Genomic DNA, 20501 nt, shown 5'->3' with positions numbered 1-20501 from the left:
CATTTTTCTCGTTTCGCAAAGCGCTATAAGTGGTGCGGGTCGTTAAACGTTGGTCAGCGCTTTGAAGAAGTGTGTGACAAAGTATTCTGCGTCATTGTGGAGGAAGTTGACTTTCAAAACTCCTCGAATAATCTAAGTTTGAATCCGGACACCCCCAAAAGGCTCTTATAGCAAATCACGCAGTTTTGTTTACAGTCTGATATGCTGCCGCATGAGGTAAATTAGCTTGATAATAGTATCGTTCAGGTGATACATCCTAAGCTAACCCACCGGTCGTCCGATCCAGGCGTCCGTGCGACGTCTTTCAGCCTTTCATTTGCCGCTTCCTCAAACGCCGCACCACGTAGCATACAGAAGCAGACGCAGTACAGTAACCATCAGCGGCGTTTCAGATTGGTTTACAGGAAAGAAAAGGCGCAGTATCTGTCACAACTGTAGATTTATTAAAGGACGGGGGGACACCGTGCTAGAAACACTGGCTATACCCTGTATACGCAGTGCCTGGTGTCATCGACGGTACCGGAACCATGGAAGAACGCAAACATTATCTTAATTCATATGAAAGGTGACGCTAAGGACTTGAAAAATTACAGGTCAGTAAGCTTACTGTCTGTTAAGTATAAGGTATTTACAAAGGAAATCGCTAATGGAATCAGGACAACATTAGACTGCAACCAAGCAAAAGATCAAGCAGGTTTTCGCAAAGGGTATACTGTCGATTATTTTCATACCACCAACCAGCCCTTATACATGGCATTCTTTGATTACAAAAAAAGCATTTAATTCAATACAATCCTCGGCAGTCATTCAGGCATTGCGAAATCAGGGTGTAGACGAGCCGTACGTGAAATTGCTGGAAGATAAATATAGTGGCTGCACAGCGACCACAGTTCTGAACAACGAAAGTAATAAAATTCTTATAAAGAAAGGTGTTAGGCAAGGAGACCGGATCTCCCCAGTACTACTCACAGCTTGCTTAGAGGAAGTATTCGCAGCCTTGGAATGGGAGCAGTTACGAATAAGGGTAGATGGAGAATATCTCAGTAATCTGCGATTTTCTGATGACATTGCCTTGCTAACTCAGGGGATGAATTGCTAAAAATGATTGATAATCTACATACAGGAAAAGTAGCAGTGTAGGCTTGAAAATCTATATGCAGAAGACTAAGGTATTGTTCAACAGCCTCGGAAGGGAACAGCAGTTTACGTTAGGTAGCGAAGCTCTGGAGTAGTAGGCGAATATGTTTACTTAGGACAGGTAGTAACCGCAGATCCGGAGCATGAAAGGGAAATAACAAGGAGAATAAGATTGGGATGGAGCGCATTTGGCAAGCACTCACAGATTATGACTAGCAGCTTACCGGCATCGCTCAAGAGGAAAGTATACAACAGGTGCATCTTACCTGTACTCACCTATGGGGCTTAAACGTGGAGGCTAAGAGGGTTCTACTTAAGTTGAGGACAACGTAGAGGACTATGGAACGAAATATGCTAGGGGTAACATTAAGAGACAGAGAGAGATAGAGACCCTTTAATGAAGAACAGAAATTTTAGCCGGCGTTTAAATTTCGCTGACAGGCTACTCTGTGTAGGAAGGGGAATTGGGGAGGAAAAAATTGAAACAGAATGGTGAGGAGAATGAAAGAAATGAAGGGGGAGATAAAATACGGCCATTAAATGTGTTATAAGGTGCATCATCGTGGAGTAACGGTATAAAATGAAATGATGAAATGCATAGTCCGATAAATGTGCTTATAGAGTTCACAGCGTGAAAAATGCCGAAGGGTAACATTCAAGGTGAACTTAAAGTTTGTCTAAATGTCCAATGTCTTTTAAATACGTAAATAAAAAAGTTCATCGCGAGTCTCTTTCTTTTGCCTAGACCAGGCTAAGGGATCTAAAACAATTTTCATTGTTAAAGGCACTGAGGTAAGCTTTTTCATGCTATGTTCGTAGTACGCACGCTCGTCAGCGTACGCAGGACACTCAAGTAGGATATGTTGCACAGTTTCAACCGAACCACAGTTGTCACAAAGCGGACATTTCATTTGACCAAAACGGTATCGCAAGCTATTTGTATATGCACAGTTCAGGCGGAGTTGGTGGTAAAGAGTTTCTAGTTGGCGAGGAAATTTCGGTGGGAGTCTTGACCTTAGATGTGGGTCAATCGAGTAAAGAAATTGATAGTGATTTGTCGGGAAGCTTCAAAGTCGATACTGTGCTTCGGTAGCAAATGTTTTAGCCAGTTGGGATGCATCAGAGTTCGTGAAGTAGGTCCGAAAGTATCTTTGATGTTGGTGGCCTTTACGAGCCGCTTCATCGGCTTTTTCATTGGCTTTAACGCCACAGTGGGCTGGTACCCACTGAAATTATATGCAGTGGCCTGTAGCAGTAGCCAAATGATGAGGATACCCGATGTCAAGAAAAACAGGCTGATGATTGGTTTTCTTCAACAGATTAAAGATGATTTGCAGAGGTGCTCTGGAATTCGTGAAGATAACCCATCGGCCGGGGGTCTGGCGTAGGATATAGGAAACAGCTTCTTTGATGCCATGGAACTCAGCTGTCGTAGATGATGTCTTCCGCTGCAGCCGGTAAGACAGTACATGGTTTGTTGCGGGCACATAAATGCCATAGGAAAAAGTGTCTTGAATAGTTGAACCATCTGTGAATATGTGGCTGTATACTGTGTATATTCCTTGGCTAAGTAAGCGAGAGCGGCTAGCTGAAGTGCTGCCTGTGGCATGCGGCTCTTCGCATCCACGCCAGGAACATACATATTCATCTTTAGTGACGATAATGTCCATAGGGGAAAGGTGAGTGGTAATAGATTTTGGTATCTGAGTAATAGTAGGGAGGGGCAGTAGCTGTACAGCTTGACCATAGCCACAGTTACATTGAGTTATGTGGACACGGTTTAAGAAGTGCTTCTTCCCTTGAAGGACATGTCGGAGACGGGTGCGCATAGTTTCTTGAGCGACAATCAATTCTATCGAAAGATATCCTGCTTCTGCAAGTGTTCCTGATGTGGAGTATCCCTTTGGGAGGCCAAGGCATATTCACAAGCAGTAATTGTTCCGCGCGGCTTCAATAATTTTCTGGCATGTTGGATGTAATCTTTCAAGCATCGGCAAATTGTAGCGCAACGCTCCTTCAATGTAGGTCTTCTCAAGCAGTACCATCTACCAGTAGTTGCTGCTCCATCGTATTCCCGCCATGAATCTGAAAACCTGTATCGCTGCAGTAATTCTCTCGCGGAGTTTTTTAATCTGAGGTGCCCAAGAGAGGTTACTGTCAATAATGACACCTAGGAATCGGTGTGATCGTACATACGATAGTGACCGTCCACCCGAAAGGAGCGGGTATCGAGTCATTCTTTTTCTTGTGATAGCCATAGCCACACTCATTTCTGATGAGAGATGAAGACCACGGGGAGCCAGGTACATTGAGATGTGCAATAACGCTCTGAATTCGTTGTTGCGTAGTATAACGCGAACGTGACGCACTCTAGATGCAAATATCATCTGCGAAAATTGTTATGCGTACTCCCCGTGGAAGGTTTCTTGTTATATGTATAAGGACAACATTGAACAGGAGAGGGCTTAGCACAGCTCCCTGAGGTACGCCCCTCTTCACTGCGTGAAAGTGAGCTGGACCATGTGGAGTGGTCATAAAAATTTGCCGCTCTTGTGAATAGTGTCCAATCCAGTTGTAAAGCTTTCCACCGAGGCCAAGGCTGGCCAATGCTGCGAGAATAGCATGATGAAACACAGTCAAAAGCAACCTTGATGTCAAGGAAAACGGCTGTTGGGATGTACCCAGCGTGAAGGTATCCTTCAAGTAATGAGACAACTGCGATGACATTATCAGTCGCAGATATATTTTGACGAAACCCGTTCATTTCTTGAGGATACGTTTTTCGGCTCTCGAGGAACCAGGTGACGCGTTTGCAGATCAATTGCTCCATAAGCTTACCTACGCTACTCAGTTGTGTGATGGGTCGGAAGGATGCGTAACTTGTTGGTTGTTTAGAAGATTTCAAAACAGGCACAATTTTCGCCAGCTTCCATTCCGTGGGGACCTCACCAGACATCCAGGAAGAATTGTAATATTCCAGAAGTCGAAGGCGGTAGATTTGCGATTGCGTCATAGGTCACTTGATCATTACCCGGAGACGTCCGTCTGTTTAATTCCGATAGCTGAGAATAGCTCTTCAAATGTGAAAGGTAGGTCCATCTCTGGCACTGCCGCCTGGGGAATGTCTGACAGACCATCTGTGGAGTGTGCGGAAGGCCCTGACCCCGTTGATAGTAGTTTGCAGTATTCTTCTGAGGCTTCTTTAATGGATTTTTGTTCATGCAGAGATAGTGCTGTGAAAGGATGAAGCTGTTGGAGGGGCGAGCGCATACCGCGAACTATGCGCCAAATTTTGGCTACTGGTTGGCGCACATCCAGCGTTGAACAAAAGTCACGCCATCTCTGCCGACTAACCTTATCCAGGTACCGTCGAATGTGACGTTGTGCCCGTCGGCAGGCGCGAAGGTCTTCAAGGTTTTTTGTGCGCAAAGCCTTCCTTTCAGCTCGCCTGCGAACAGCGCGGAGCCTTTGAAATGTCTCTTCATTTGAGGGTAAGCTATCGTTTTTAGCTGTGATTCGTGTGCTTTCTCGCAGGCAATAAGCCATTGTCGATATTAGTTCCTTGTTTCGAGTTGCAGCAGTAATTCCTCTGCTTGCAGCGTCTTTGTATGCATCCCAGTCTGTAGATTCTTTTGTCCCCTCTGCGCACAGACAGCTGATGTGAGGACTGGATCACTTCCACGTGTTTCCAGACCAGCCAAAGTTGTGGGCATGCAGCTGAACTTGTTACAAAGGTCCCTTCAATGCTGTTGGCAGTCGTCAGGCCTCGGAGATAGGTTATGCTGCCGTCATTTAGTGGTTCAATTGAATGTTTGACGAGAAGTGCTGTATTCTTGGCACCTCGGGTACATGTGTGTGAGCTTCCCCAAATTTCGTTGTGAGCATTGAAGTCTCCGCAAATATGTGGACTGGGCGTCCTTATAATCACGTTTTCAAGCCTCGAAGCATCGAAAGGCCTGCCTGGTGCAAGGTATACTCCAATAAGAGTGTACTCTTGTCTCCCAATTACTGTTATGGCGCACACATATTCGTTATCATTGTGAGGCGGGACTTCAACCAAGGAGGCCGGGATATCTTTGCGAAAGCCTATCAACAATCTGCTGACGTCATCTGGTCATTGGGAATGATGAAAATAGTATCCGTTTAGTCTGAAAGTTCCCCCCACGCGTGATTCAGAGATGACTATGATAAGGCAGTGGTACACTAGCACAAGGGGCCGAAAATTAGAGTTTCGAGCATAAACCACGAGAGTTCCACTGGAAATGGTGCATGTGCGAAAGATGTTGTGGATGGTCAACTATGGTGAAGCTCTTCCTTTGAAGGCGAAGATTACAGGTGTTTGATATTACACCCCTGAGAAGCGTTAGAGGCCGACAAGAACGGTTCCATTGCTAGGACAGCCTTTACTTCTGGGAGTCCTCGAGACGAGGGGTTAGCGCGAAGAAGTCTTGATGCGGCAAACAGTATAGGGATCAGAAGGTATGTGATTTATTGTTCGGTGCTTCCGCTTTGCTGCTTGTCGCTGATCTTCTTGTTACGTTTCACTGCCTTAGGCTGAGAACTAGAGGGGTTGTTTGTTGTGTCTTGTGCGGAGTGCAGAGTGGGTCAGAAGGACGCAAGTTTCTGATATTCTAGTGGAAATCAAGAAAAAATGGGTGTGGGCATACATGTAGTGCGAAGAGAGGATAAGTGATGGTAGCTTAGAGTAACAAACTGGATTTCAAGGGAAGGAAAGCATAGCAGGGGGCGGCAGAAAGTTAATGGGCGAATGAGGTTAAGGAGTTCGCAGGGGTCAAGTGGATGCAGCTAGCACAGGAACGGGTTAATGGGAGTAATATGGGAGAGGCCTTCGCCCTGCTGTGGGTATAATCAGGCTGATGATGATGCTGATGATGATGAAACCAGATGCTTATGATCCGCAAGAATGTAAAATGGCTGGCCCTCCACGAAGTAGTGGAAATGTTGGATGGTGGAGTCGATGGCGAGCAGCTCGCGGCCAAATACGCTGTAGCGAGTTTCGGCATGTTGGAGCTTCCGAGAGAAGAAACTCAATGAGTGCCACTAGGAGTCGATTTTCTGCTGGAGAAAGCACCAATGGCTACGCTCGAAGCACCCACCACGATACGAGTGGTTGCGGAAGGCCTATGGTGGATGAGAAGGATCGAATCGGCGAGGGCTTGTTTTGCAGCCCTCAAAGCAGTCTGCGCTTCGGGAAACCAGGAACTCGCGGAGGAGGAGGATTTGGTTGTGCGACGAAGGTCGAATACGAGGTGAAGTACGGAGCATTGTGGGATAAAGCGTCAGGAAAAAATCACTAGGCCCAGGAACTCGTGGAGATTGCGTAGGGTAGTGGGTGCTGGGAAGTCGTTAACAATGAGGACGTGAGACGGCAATGGATGAATTCCCTGCGCCGAGGTGTGATTAGAAGAGATCCCGGAGGTGACGCTCGGGATCTTGTGGAGTATGACTTGCGACAAGGATGTCTTCGATATAGGCAAACACAGCCTAGAGTTAGCGCGTCACTTCAGCAATAAATTGCTAAGAAGTTTGATCTGCATTGCGTAGCCCAAATGGCATGCGGACGTAATCAAACAGGCCGAAGGATGTAGTGATGACCATGTTCGGGATATCAGCCGGTTCAACAGGAATTTGATGGTACGCTTTTACAGGGTTCACTTTACTAAAGGTCTTGCATCCGTCCAAGTGTCCAGTGAAGTCTTGGATGTGTGGAAGGGGATAGCTGTCATAGACCGCGTGAGCGTTGAGAACCCTGCATTCGCCGCACGGATGCCAGTCACCTGTTTCTTTCTTGGACAGCAGATGAAGCGGCGGCGCCGAAGTGCTGGACGAAGGGCTAATGATACCCAGCTGGAGCATGTGGTCGAATTCCCGTTTAGCAACCGCCAGACGCTCACCAAAGAGGCGGCGCGGACTAGTGGTGACAGGTGGACCACGCGTGCCAATGTGGTGGGTTATACCATGCTTGGGTGGCTGGTGGAGATTACAAGGCCTCGTGACCTCGGGAAAGTCGGCGAAGACTTGGGCATACGGGCATGACTGGATCAGCGTGCGGATGCCAGTAGAAGCGACAGCCGATATAACGCCAGTGATGGAAAGGCGCGTCGTGCTGTCGAAGAGACGATATGGCGACGCATGCGGACGTCCAGATCAAAATGCGTCACGAAGTCGGATCCGAAGATGGGTTGATGGATGTCGGTGAAGATGAAGACCCATCGAAACGTGCGCCGCGTGCCAAGGTCCAGAGTGAGGGACCGGAGACCGTACGTGACGATGGAGGTTTAGTTGGTCGCACGGAGAGTAAGTCTAGGTGACTTGGAAGTACACTCATCCTTGGTAGACGCAGAATGCTGACTTCGACACCAGTGTTGACGAGGAAGCGCAGGCCGGTAATGCGGTCCATGACTACGAAAAGGCAGCTATGATGAAGGGCTAGGTGACATGTCGCCGTCAGTGATCTCGCAGCGCGTTTCCCGACCAGCTGTATGGTGGAGCGCATTGGCGGACGCGGTGTTGAAAAGTGCGGTGATACCAGCAAATACTCTGACTGCGGGGACTGGAAGAGCGCGGACCTCTCAGCGAAGACGAATGGCGGCCAGGACTTGAGGAGGACCGGGGCTCGGCATGAGAGGACGTCCAAAATGCATCAAGGGAGTGGCCAGCTGATCGATCCGGGTCTCTAATTGAGAATGGCAGATAACTTTGATGGAGAGGAGAGGGCGGCTACGGAATGAGAAGTCGCGTCATGGACTCGATCAGCTAGCTGGGCGAGGTGGTCAAGGGTCAAGTCCCCCGCAGCAGCCAAGATGAGGTGGGTGGACTGCGGCAAGAGCTCTCTCAACAGTGTGCCTTTCGAATCGGCGTTGTTTTTGCCCAGGAGCTGCCGCATGCTAGTGAGTAGCTGGGAGGCACGGTGGTCTCCAAGCTTTTCGCAGCTGCTGGATGCGCGCAGTCTCAGATACCGTGGTCCAGAATTCACTGCTTATGGACTTATGTCGCTGGTACGGAGTAAGGCCAAAGTGCCTAAGGATGAGAGCCGCCACCTCTTGAGCCACCTCAGCAGGCAGGTTGGAAAGTAAGTGACGAAACCGAGATGCCTCCGAGATGACGTGGTGCAGATGGAAGATCTGTGGATTCTTAGGCCAGAATGTCGGCAGGCGGAGCTAGACAGCTGCGACTTTCCGTGGGCGCAAGGTCGCCTGAGGGCGGCAGGTTGCTGGGGTCGGTCATCTCATAGGCCGCAGTCACCACTCGGGTCAAAACAGAGCACCCAAACAAAACGACCGGAGTGGCAGGCTTCTCGAACCGAACAGCCCGAACCGCGCGCACCGAGCACGCGTTGTCCAACTTTATTTTCTTCTTTCGCCGGCTTGGAACGCCGATCTTGGCGCCTCCGCTTTACAGTATCGCTGTACGCTACAAGAGGAGGCCGTTATGTTTCTAACCGGGACCTCGTCGAAACAAAAATAAAATCAGTATTTCAGCACTAGCTGCTCATACCTTTGTTTTTTAGTATTATGCCATTGGCATATTCATCTCTGGTGTCACCCGTTAATAATTATGAGGGATTATTAACGATGCGCTCTTAACGGTGCGCACACTCCCAGACACCCTTAGAGTGAGTGGGGGTAGCTGTTCCGGTCGCAAAGGAGATGCCCTCGAACTGCGTGGCAAGCTCGGCCGGAATTCCACTACCTTGTAGTGACAGAAGGGGTGGCCGTTTGGTACCCAGCTGTCGCCGGTTCAAACCAGAGTAAGGGTCAGAGTCAGAAGTAACAAACAAAATACAATTTATGCACAGCAAGAGACGATACAGAGGAATACACGAACACTAAAATGGCATAGACGAGAGGTTCACAGAAAAACAAACGCTAAGCATGCAATTACAGAGGTATTCAATAACACAGAGGCTTTACAACACAGACCAAACACGTGAGAGTCACAAAAACAAACGCCAAATTGTTCACCGGGCTTTGTTGCAGTCCGACGCCTCGAGAGTCACGATGTGGCCGCCATACAAGATCCCTCGCAGGTCCGTGGGCTTGCCAGCAGCGGGTGATCCCCGGGAGTCCAGCCGAAGCACAAGCGAACACGTCGCAAACACTGACTGACTGACTGACTGACTACACAAGCGACGCGGACTCTTTAAATAGGGCGCGCCGCGTCTGTCTGTTAAAACGCGCCAAAGCTAGCGCGCACACACACTTAGTTTCGCTGGTTAGAGCGCTCCCTTCTCCTCCCGTCGAGCCGCGCGTCGTCATTGGCTAGGTCCCATAGAAGGTTCTGGAGTTTTCTGGCATATTCCAGCTTGATGAGTCCGCGTGATCGCCGGGTGATGGGAAAGAGGGCGGCGGCGACGCGTACAAAGCTACGCGCTCTCTCGCGCGGGGAAGGAGGCTTTGCTCGAGCTTTCCATTCGACGCCGCGTGGGCCTCGCGCTGTGCCGGCTTAATAAAAATGTGCGCCGATTTCGCGACATCTGGTCCCACATTTCTTTAAGAATGCTACTCTAACACACGAGCCCCGCACTTTCCATCCAACACTTTCCACGTCTAGCCACCCAGCATCTCCTCCACACCAGACGGGTTTGTTAACCGTGTTAGCCATGTACTATAGGCCATCGCAGTGCTGGCCTAGTACTTACACCCTTTGGCTATTTCATTTCATTTCGATTATTTCATGTTTTCAAAGGACACGAGGGCGTAAAAAAAAATGGGTGAGTTCTTGGCAAGTTGACCTCGACGCACAAAGAGTGGTTATATTCAAATTCCTGCTCATTCGCCGGTGCAGTTGTATCACGCTGCTCGCGCGATATCGACGAACGTCTGTTAAACACTGTGAATTAGTGGTGTTTGGTTTCACTCTTTGCTGCCTACAACCAATAAAAGCAGAAAAGATTTTGTTCCTTGTGAAGTGGTGCCACAAACGCTTTACACAGAAGATACGAAGGAGAAGACGAAAAACAAAATGTTTATTTGCTAAAGAGGCGATGCTGACTGACCTGGTGGTCGCACAGAGTCGTCACAGCGATAACTCCGTTGTCACGAAATCGGCGCACATTTTTACTAAGCCAGCGCGGCGCGAGGCCCGCCCGTCACCGCATCTAAACTTCCACAAGGTTCTAGAAAAACCTCCTTCCCCGCGCGAGAGAGCGCGTAGCTTCGTAGGCGTCGCCGTCACCCTGTTTCTCATCACCCGGCGACGACGGTGATTCATCATTCCGGAAAATTCAAGATGTCTCCGGAAAATTCTATGGGACCTAGCCAATGACGACGCGCGGCTCGACTGGAGGAAAATGGAGCGCTCTAACCAGCGAAGCTAAGTGTGTGTGCGCGCTAGCCTTGACGCGCCTTAACAGAGAGACGCGGCGCGCCCTATTTATGGAGGCCGCGCCGCTTGTGTAGTCAGTCAGTCAGTCAGTCAGTCAGTCAGTCAGTCAGTCAGTCAGTCAGTCAGTCAGTCAGTCAGTCAGTCAGTCAGTCAGTCAGTCAGTCAGTCAGTCAGTCAGTCAGTCAGTCAGTCAGTCAGTCAGTCAGTCAGTCAGTCAGTCAGTCAGTCAGTCAGTCAGTCAGTCAGTCAGTCAGTCAGTCAGTCAGTCAGTCAGTCAGTCAGTCAGTCAGTCAGTCAGTCAGTCAGTCAGTCAGTCAGTCAGTCAGTCAGTCAGTCAGTCAGTCAGTCAGTCAGTCAGTCAGTCAGTCAGTCAGTCAGTCAGTCAGTCAGTCAGTCAGTCAGTCAGTCAGTCAGTCAGTCAGTCAGTCAGTCAGTCAGTCAGTCAGTCAGTCAGTCAGTCAGTCAGTCAGTCAGTCAGTCAGTCAGTCAGTCAGTCAGTCAGTCAGTCAGTCAGTCAGTCAGTCAGTCAGTCAGTCAGTCAGTCAGTCAGTCAGTCAGTCAGTCAGTCAGTCAGTCAGTCAGTCAGTCAGTCAGTCAGTCAGTCAGTCAGTCAGTCAGTCAGTCAGTCAGTCAGTCAGTCAGTCAGTCAGTCAGTCAGTCAGTCAGTCAGTCAGTCAGTCAGTCAGTCAGTCAGTCAGTCAGTCAGTCAGTCAGTCAGTCAGTCAGTCAGTCAGTCAGTCAGTCAGTCAGTCAGTCAGTCAGTCAGTCAGTCAGTCAGTCAGTCAGTCAGTCAGTCAGTCAGTCAGTCAGTCAGTCAGTCAGTCAGTCAGTCAGTCAGTCAGTCAGTCAGTCAGTCAGTCAGTCAGTCAGTCAGTCAGTCAGTCAGTCAGTCAGTCAGTCAGTCAGTCAGTCAGTCAGTCAGTCAGTCAGTCAGTCAGTCAGTCAGTCAGTCAGTCAGTCAGTCAGTCAGTCAGTCAGTCAGTCAGTCAGTCAGTCAGTCAGTCAGTCAGTCAGTCAGTCAGTCAGTCAGTCAGTCAGTCAGTCAGTCAGTCAGTCAGTCAGTCAGTCAGTCAGTCAGTCAGTCAGTCAGTCAGTCAGTCAGTCAGTCAGTCAGTCAGTCAGTCAGTCAGTCAGTCAGTCAGTCAGTCAGTCAGTCAGTCAGTCAGTCAGTCAGTCAGTCAGTCAGTCAGTCAGTCAGTCAGTCAGTCAGTCAGTCAGTCAGTCAGTCAGTCAGTCAGTCAGTCAGTCAGTCAGTCAGTCAGTCAGTCAGTCAGTCAGTCAGTCAGTCAGTCAGTCAGTCAGTCAGTCAGTCAGTCAGTCAGTCAGTCAGTCAGTCAGTCAGTCAGTCAGTCAGTCAGTCAGTCAGTCAGTCAGTCAGTCAGTCAGTCAGTCAGTCAGTCAGTCAGTCAGTCAGTCAGTCAGTCAGTCAGTCAGTCAGTCAGTCAGTCAGTCAGTCAGTCAGTCAGTCAGTCAGTCAGTCAGTCAGTCAGTCAGTCAGTCAGTCAGTCAGTCAGTCAGTCAGTCAGTCAGTCAGTCAGTCAGTCAGTCAGTCAGTCAGTCAGTCAGTCAGTCAGTCAGTCAGTCAGTCAGTCAGTCAGTCAGTCAGTCAGTCAGTCAGTCAGTCAGTCAGTCAGTCAGTCAGTCAGTCAGTCAGTCAGTCAGTCAGTCAGTCAGTCAGTCAGTCAGTCAGTCAGTCAGTCAGTCAGTCAGTCAGTCAGTCAGTCAGTCAGTCAGTCAGTCAGTCAGTCAGTCAGTCAGTCAGTCAGTCAGTCAGTCAGTCAGTCAGTCAGTCAGTCAGTCAGTCAGTCAGTCAGTCAGTCAGTCAGTCAGTCAGTCAGTCAGTCAGTCAGTCAGTCAGTCAGTCAGTCAGTCAGTCAGTCAGTCAGTCAGTCAGTCAGTCAGTCAGTCAGTCAGTCAGTCAGTCAGTCAGTCAGTCAGTCAGTCAGTCAGTCAGTCAGTCAGTCAGTCAGTCAGTCAGTCAGTCAGTCAGTCAGTGATTGCGGTGTGTTCGCGAGTGCGACAACTGGACTCCCGAGGATCACCCGCTGCTGGCAAGCCCACGGACCTGCGAGGGAACGGCGCTCGTCTTGTACGGCGGCCACATCGTGACTCTCGAGGCGTCGGACTGCAACAGTACCCGGTGAACAATTTGGTGTTTGTTTATGTGACTCTCTCGTGTTTGGTCTGTGTTGTAAAGCCTCTGTGTTATTGAATACCTCTGTAGTTGCATGCTTAGCGTTTGTTTTCTGTGAGCCTCTCGTCTGTGCATTTCAAGTGTTCTTGTGTATTCCTCTGTATCGTCTCTTGCTGTGTATAAAGTTTGTTTTGCTTGTTACATCTGACTCCGACCCTTACTCTGGTTTGAACCGGCGACAATTGGGCACCAAACGGCCACCCCCTTCTGTCACTACAAGGTAGTTGAATTCCGGCTGAGCTTGCCACGCAAGTCGAGGGTATCTCCTTTGCGACCGGAACAGCTACCCCCACTCACTCTAAGGGTGTCTGGGAGTGTGCGCACCGTTAAGGGCGCATCATTAATAATCCTTCTAATTATTAATGGGTGACATCCGGGAAGGACTTTTTCTGCGCGGTAATCTGCCCGGGCTTCGTAGTTTGATGCCCGCGACAACTCTATTTCGTTCGCGAGCTGCTCAGATGCAGCGCTGGTTATACTTGGCCTCTGTAGTAAGGGACATGGGGCCTGGGACACTTCCGAGGCTACCACCTCTGCTTCCTTGGTCCGCCTGCACGAGAGTGTCTTTGAAAGAAGCAGCACTTATGAAAGCGGGCTTCGCAAGCTGCGGTACATCTGGCGCCGTTTCTTCATTCTTTGAAAGGGTAGCGCCATGTATGCAATTCCTTTTTTTTTTCGTTTCTGTAGTGAAGTGTGTCCAGATCAGTTCGCAGGAGGAGTAACACGCAGGCCGGCTCACGTGAAAACCACTCGCAGGTGCAGCTACGTGCACCGCTGGGAGTTCAAGTGCCGGCCGTGCAACAATCGCAAACCACAGGAGGTGTGTCCCATGCTCAAGCACTGCAGGGAGTGCGACAGTGACGCCAAAGGATGTGCCTCGTGTCCACCTGGCCGCTATGGACACTGGTGCGAGGAACGTGAGTGGCGTCCTGTGTGTGTGCTGTACACATTTGGAAACTCTTTCATTCACCAGCTATTTCCTTTTCGTCTCGAACCAGGTTCTTTTTTTCTGAAATACATACTGCCTTCAACACGTACGGGACCAAAAAAGCAATGAATAAACAGGCTTGTCTTACGGCTGTACCTGCTTTACGGCACATTCTGAGGATTAAATGACGTTACTAACTTGCCAACATGGTGACTGAAAAGATCGTTGACCAAGCGACCCTCAACCAGATAGATATATGTGAATTAGTGCGTGGTGCTGCCGAGAGTGCTCAACCTGTGAGAGCTAGCTATCGCTGTCTCCTTTTTGTTTTAGAGGCGGTACTATTTCCTGGTAGTCTTCCAACTTTCTTTTTGCATTTTCATTTTGCAGTGGACAGTTGCGAAATCAGATGCATCCCAGCATATTTATTTCCGGCTTTGCTAGTATACAATGCTTGTCGAACAAAAGTAATCTGACCTGACGCCATTTAAGGTTCGCTGGACTTGAAAAAGTAGCAGCGCGTTGAATTCTAATAAATCTTAAAACAGCATCTTCAGTTTTCCTAGTTCAGTTACGATGTCACTCTCACATTTGCTCTTGGCGCATGATAGCCTCAGTTGCTTATGAGCCAAAAAACCCAACACAACAACAACAACTCTCACATTTCCCAATCAAATATAGTAATAAGTGTGTTTGGTCAGCAGCTCACAGACACTTACCATTTGGCTGAAAAGGCTCGCTTCTGCTTGCAGGCTGCCAGTGCCAGAACGGAGGAACCTGCGACTCCAAAACGGGAGCGTGCGCCTGCCCGTCCTCCTTCACAGGCGCCCACTGCGAAATGTTTCTAGGTAACGCATCTCACTTCCTCAAAACCGAACTACAGCAAGCCTGATTATCTTATCCTGGGACCATATCTTCGACAATTCGCTATTTTGTCCAAATAGTGACGCACGTGTGCAGTAGGACGGTGCCAGGTTACGTAACCACACAATCGGATTACGCATTCTGAAGAAAACGAGAAATAAAGTGATAGAAAGAAAGCACAATCGTCTGCTACTATATATATATTGGCGCCAAGTAAAAAAATTACGGCCGATTTGCATAATTAATCAAATGCGAAGTGTACCACTGCTTAGACGCGGAGATAAGCACAAGCTGCTTCACGGCGCGGCAAGTGGCTCGGAGCCGAGGCCCAAGGATCACCGCGCGTGCACGTCTGCTGTCCCATTCTCACAGCCGGTGCTCCTCTCTGTCGCGGCGGCAGCGGCGGGGGTCACCGCACGATGGATGGAGCGGCGCGGTGTTCAAACAGAAAGGAGCGCCGGACACCGACAAACCTGTTCGGGCGGAGCCTCGCCGCTCCTACGTGACTCTATGTCAGAGCGCCTATTTTTCTCTCCTGCAAATAAAAAAAAAAAATGCGGAGGTGGCGGCTGCCTTCCCTGCAGCGGTTGAAGTCGTGTACTTCGCGTCTATATGAAAAAAAAAAAAAAAGAAAAAAGAACCGTGCTGTCTCACATGCTCTAGCAGCAGTTTGGTGCTAGAACGCGTTTTCATCTCAGCTTCGGCAACGATACAAACGCCGCGCGTACTACGCCAAAACAAATGAGTATAATTAAAGCAACCATGTATTAAACCGCAGCAGAAATAATGCTTACTCCAATAACATTATTGTTCGCAATCAGCGAAAACATATTGAACTATTCTATTAATAAAAGAGTTATTCGCGACAATACATTGCAAGATGCTTTCGATACGAGCATTAAAAAATGAAGTTAAAAAGGCACCAACTGAAACAATATTTCACGCAATTATCTCGGAAGTCGAGGTTAGCTGTGACGCCCGGCATAATTGAATAAAATCATCCACAGTTTACTGCAAAGCACCGCGCGTACAGCGCGGAAGAAAATGGGTATGAATATAAGAAGCGAGTATTAAAGCGTAGTGTAAACGCGCACTCTAGTTATATTACTCTTGTGTGTTGTCAAGAATTTATCGCCTGCACTTCTAGATGCAGCGATCAAAAGTGAGAAAGCGACGAAAATGTGTTACGAATATTGTACTATAGCATCAGATGCAATTGAGCCTTATGCGACATGGCGCCTCTTGTTGTCCAATTGACTGAACTGTTTTTTCAAGTGCTATTCTTGCGGATCGATGGTTTCTTCGAGACTTCATGGTGTCTTTTTCCACTCACCGCGCAATTTCCGACGAGTACACACAGCGCAGCGACGACTACGCAGGCAGGCCAGTTTTCCGAGCCTGCGACGACCATGTCACTACATCCATGCACCAGCTTGTTTGTTACAGTGCAGTGCGCCAACCCTCCCGCTCTTCAAGGCCTCGCGGAAACGAACGTGAATTTATTGTTGAGCCTACAAGTCTGCGTCGCTCGGGTGGCCTTTGCCTTGAGTAATAAACGAACTGAACTGCGTTTAACGAACTTTAGTGCCGAATACCGCCATTTACCGCAAGGTACAGCCATCGCTTATTTTGACGAAGTCAATGCGCCCTCCGCCCATTGCGCCCTTTCGCTATCCAACGAGAACCCTCCCGAGAGCACTGGACATACTGTTAAAACTGACATGACTCCTGCCTTGTCTCTTACCCAGAAATGCCGCCTTCAAGCAATTCTGGACACTTACCGTGACTGCTTTGCCGTCGCTTCCAAAGTGAAACAGACGTCAGTAGCCAAACATCGAATTATAGTTGATCCCACCGAACGCCCTATCCGCCAACACCCTTACCGAGTATCGGCGAAAGAACGAGAGGCTATTCGGGCGCAGCTTGATGAAATGCTCCGCGATGATGTGATCCAGCCGTCCACAAGCCCATGGGCCTCACCAGTTGTGCTGGTCGCTAAAAAGGACAGAAAACTCAGATTTTGCGTCGACTATAGGAGGCTTAACAAAATTACGAAAAAGGACGTCTACCCATTGCCTCGAATCGATGACTCGTTCGACCGACTCCGCCACGCCCGATACTTTTCATCGCTCAATCTACGCAGGGGGTACTGGCAGATCGAAGTCGACGAACGTGATCGAGAGAAGACCGCATTCATTACTCCTGACGGACTGTACGAATTTAAGGTGCTTCCCTTCAGTTTGCGTTCCGCTCCCGCAACCTTTCAAAGAATGATGGACACTGTCCTAGCCGGCCTGAAATGGCAGACGTGCCTCGTCCACCTTGACGACGTTGTCATTTTCTCCGCGACCTACGAGGAGCACCTCAAACGATTGACGGCCGTGCTAAATGCCATCCGCGGGGCCGAACTCTCACTAAAGCCAGAAAAATGCCACTTTGCATTCCAACAGATCAAGTTTCTGGGTCACGTCCTGAGTGCTGAGGGAATTAGCCCTAATCCAGAGAAGACGGCTGCCGTAGCTGCTTTCCCGACCCCCACTGATAAAAGTTTCGTGCGTCTGTTTTGGGGCCTCTGTGCATATTACAGGAGATTTGTGCATGACTTCTCCCGAATAGCGGAATCATTGACTCGTCTAACAAAGGACGACCAGCCTTTCATCTGGGCCGACGAGCAGCAAAGGGCCTTCGAGGAGCTTCGCAAGCGCCTTCAAACAACGCCGTACTTGGCCACTTCGACGAGGAGGCCGACACAGAATTGCATACCGACGCCAGTAACGTTGGCCTCGGTGCAGTTCTCATTCAGTGGCAAGAAGGCGTTGAGCGGGTGTTTGCTTACGCCAGCCGCACCCTGTCTCGTTCCGAAGCGAATTATTCTACTACCGAAAAGGAGTGCCTTGCAGTTGTGTGGGCGGTAACAAAATTTCGGCCGTATTTGTATGGTCGGCCGTGTAGAGTGGTCAGCGACCACCACTCACTCTGTTGGTTAGCGAACCTTAAAGATCCTTCAGGCCGGTTAGCCCGCTGGAGTCTCCGCTTACAGGAGTTCAACGTCACTATTGTGTACAAGTCCGGCTAGAAGCACAGTGACGCTGACTGCCTATCCCGTGTTCTTCAATTGAAGCAGATGACTCCGTTTTTCTCGGCGCTCTCACGACGCCAGATCTCGCTCAACAGCAGCGAGAAGACACCGAACTGCGGCCCCTCATCGATTACCTCGAAGGAACCGCCTAATCTCCGCCTCGCTTTTTCACGCGTGGCCTGTGGTCGTTCTGCTTGCGTGACGGCGTCCTCTACGAAAAAAACTACGCTTCCACAGACACTCAGTATCTGCTGGTTGTCCCAACGCCGCTCCGTACCGACGTTTTGCAGGCATGTCACGACGAGCTTTCTGCCGGACATCTCGGTTTTTCTCGCACCTTGGCACGAGTACGACAAAAGTACTACTGGCCCAAGCTTGCCGCTATGGTTCAGCGGTATGTTAGGACGTGCCGTGATTACCAACGTCGGAAGATACCATCTGTCAAGCCGGCCGGCCTGCTGCAGCCTATTGTTCCTCCGCGAGTACCTTTTCACCAAGTCGGTATGGACTTGCTCGGCCCATTTCCTACGTCATCATTGGGCAACCGGTACATTATAGTCGCCACAGATTATCTAACCCGCTATTGTGAGACGAAAGCTCTTCCCAGCGGCACGTCTACTGATATTGCGAACTATTTCATCTTTATTCTAGTCCTTCGTCATGGTGCCCCTGCGATCGTTTTAACTGACGGAGGCACGGCATTTACTTCTGTTCTAACCCAGGAAGTGATGCGGCTCAGTGGCACTTCTCATCGCAGAACAACAGCTTACCACACTCAAACGAATGGCCTTACTGAGCGACACAGTAAGACCATCGCCGATATGCTTCTATGTACGTCGACGAAGACCATAAGAACTGGGACCAGATACTACCGTATGCAACATTTGCGTATAACATCGCAGTCCAGGAAACGACCCGCTTCACACCGTTTCGCTTGGTGTACGGTAGCGAGGCTGTCACCATGCTGGACGCAATACTACTGCCAGATGTTGCCCACCCATCGTTTGCCGGTGCCGACCAATTCGTGCAGCATGACGAGGCCGCTCTCCAGCTGGCTAGACTGAGAGTCGGGACACAGCAAGTTAAAGACGCTTGACGTTATAACCTTCGTCACAGGCAGGCAATTTACAACCCTGGCGATCAGGTTTGGGTGTGGACACCTGTTCGCCAGCGGGGTCGCTCCGAGAAGCTTCTGCGCCGCTACTTCGGCACGTACGAAGTACAACGCAAACGAAGTGATCCCGCAAGGAACTGTTCGCTCGTCCCGACGGCAAGCACAATCGGAAGTCGTACATGTCGCCAGGATGAAGCCCTTCTACTCCCGCTAGGTCAAGCTGCATGTGTTTTTTCTTTTTGCTTCCTTTACCTGCTTTATGTGAACGCGGCATCCTCGCCGACTATCGTTATCCTCGACCTCGCCACTCGGCATCGGGACGATGCCTTTTCCACCGGGAGGGGCAATGCCGCAATGTTATCTTACTGACGCCGCCATGTGGCGAGCTCGGGAGACTGGCACGCGCTCGTCTTCTTCGCTCTCGGTGCTCGCCCGCCAGTCGGTTCCGTGCCTTATCTTGCCGGTGCTTTTACTTAGCTGTGAGTAAACCTGCTGAACCAGTTTCAATGGATTCTGTGACAATATATAGAAGACTAAGGTAATGTTCAACAGCCTCGGGGAGGAACAGCAGTTTACGTTAGGCAGCGAGGCACTGGAAGTAGTAGGCGAATATGTCTACTTAGGACAGGTGGTAACCGCAGATCTGGACCATGAAAAGGAAACAACAAGAAGAATAAGATTTGGATGGAGCGCATTTGGCAAGCACTCGCAGATTATGACAAACAGCTTACCGGCATCGCTCAAGAGGAAAGTATGCAACAGTTGTATCTTACCTGTACTCACCTACGGGGCTGAAACGTGGAGGCTAACCAAGAGGGTTCTACTTAAGCTGAGGACAACTTAGAGGGCTATGGAACGAAAAATGGTAGGGGTAACATTAAGAGATAGGAAGCGTGCAGAGTGGGTCAGAGAAACAACTGAAGTTACTGACATTCTAGTGGAAATTAAGAAGAAGAAATGGGCATGGGCAGGACATGTAGTGCGAAGAGAGGATAACCGATGGTCGCTTAGGGTAACAAGCTGGATTCCAAGGGAAGGAAAGTGTAGCCAGGGGCGGCAGAAAGTTAGGTGGGCGGATGAGGTTAAGAAGTTCGCAGGGGTAAAGTGGATGCCGCTAGCACAGAACCGGGTTAATTGGAGAAATATGAGAGAGGCCTTCCCCCTGCAGCGGGCATAGTCAGGCTGATGATGATGATGATGATGAACTCCAAGCACTTCGTATAACAAATCATCTAACCTTGTGTTTGGCACAATATAGCCATAGTCACTCTTGCGCCATAAAACCTCATATAACATAACATAACATAGCTGTCGAAGCTAGAGCATCGTAGTCACTTCTGACACTATATATATGAGCCACGAAGGACGTGACAACAGCCTGATAGCCATCACAAGTACGCAAGTTTATTGGGAAGCGTGTTTACATAGCCGACCATGTGATAACGGGCCGACCGCAGCGCGCATGTCAGGAACAGGCGCCTGATACACGGAAGATTCCCGATAGATGCCGCAGCCGTCCCGTTTTCTCTAGGGGCTTTAGTTTAGTCTATACTTTGCTGCAACATTACTAGTAACGTCGGTTTGCTCTAGGGTGCCTCTATGCGCGCCCTCCCCTCCGCTGCGCGCGCATCAAGGCACCCTAGTTTGCTCGGCGTATTTATCGATTTCAAAATGCACTATACTAACGTTGTACACGCTTGTGTTGTAGTAAAACGTGTAAAATGATAACGTAGATATTTCCATAATGATAGTGTTGCGTCACGGCGAGTTGACCAGAAGAAGGAGAGATGAGGCTCACGCGTCAGCCGTTCATGTTGGGAAACCACTTTATTCACGA

At 49.5% G+C, this 20501-nt stretch overlaps 1 protein-coding gene across 3 annotated transcripts in view; it reads left to right on the top strand.

Moving 5' to 3' along the window:
- LOC146197722 (limulus clotting factor C-like) overlaps nucleotides 1–20501 on the top strand; it is a 71930-nt gene that overhangs the window by 5779 nt on the left and 45650 nt on the right. For all 3 annotated transcript variants that reach the window (XM_084599637.1, XM_084599638.1, XM_084599636.1), the window contains 2 exons: nucleotides 13436–13596; nucleotides 14360–14455. In XM_084599637.1, coding sequence (XP_084455763.1) covers nucleotides 13436–13596; nucleotides 14360–14455 — 257 coding nt within the window. The remainder of the gene's footprint in view (nucleotides 1–13435; nucleotides 13597–14359; nucleotides 14456–20501) is intronic.

This window comes from Amblyomma maculatum, chromosome 3 (assembly GCF_055883805.1).
Source record: "Amblyomma maculatum isolate TAMU_Amacu chromosome 3, ASM5588380v1, whole genome shotgun sequence".
Classification (NCBI taxonomy): domain Eukaryota; kingdom Metazoa; phylum Arthropoda; class Arachnida; order Ixodida; family Ixodidae; genus Amblyomma; species Amblyomma maculatum.
The sequence above is the reverse complement of the archived record's forward strand: the minus strand, read 5'-3'. Positions and strand labels throughout refer to the sequence as shown.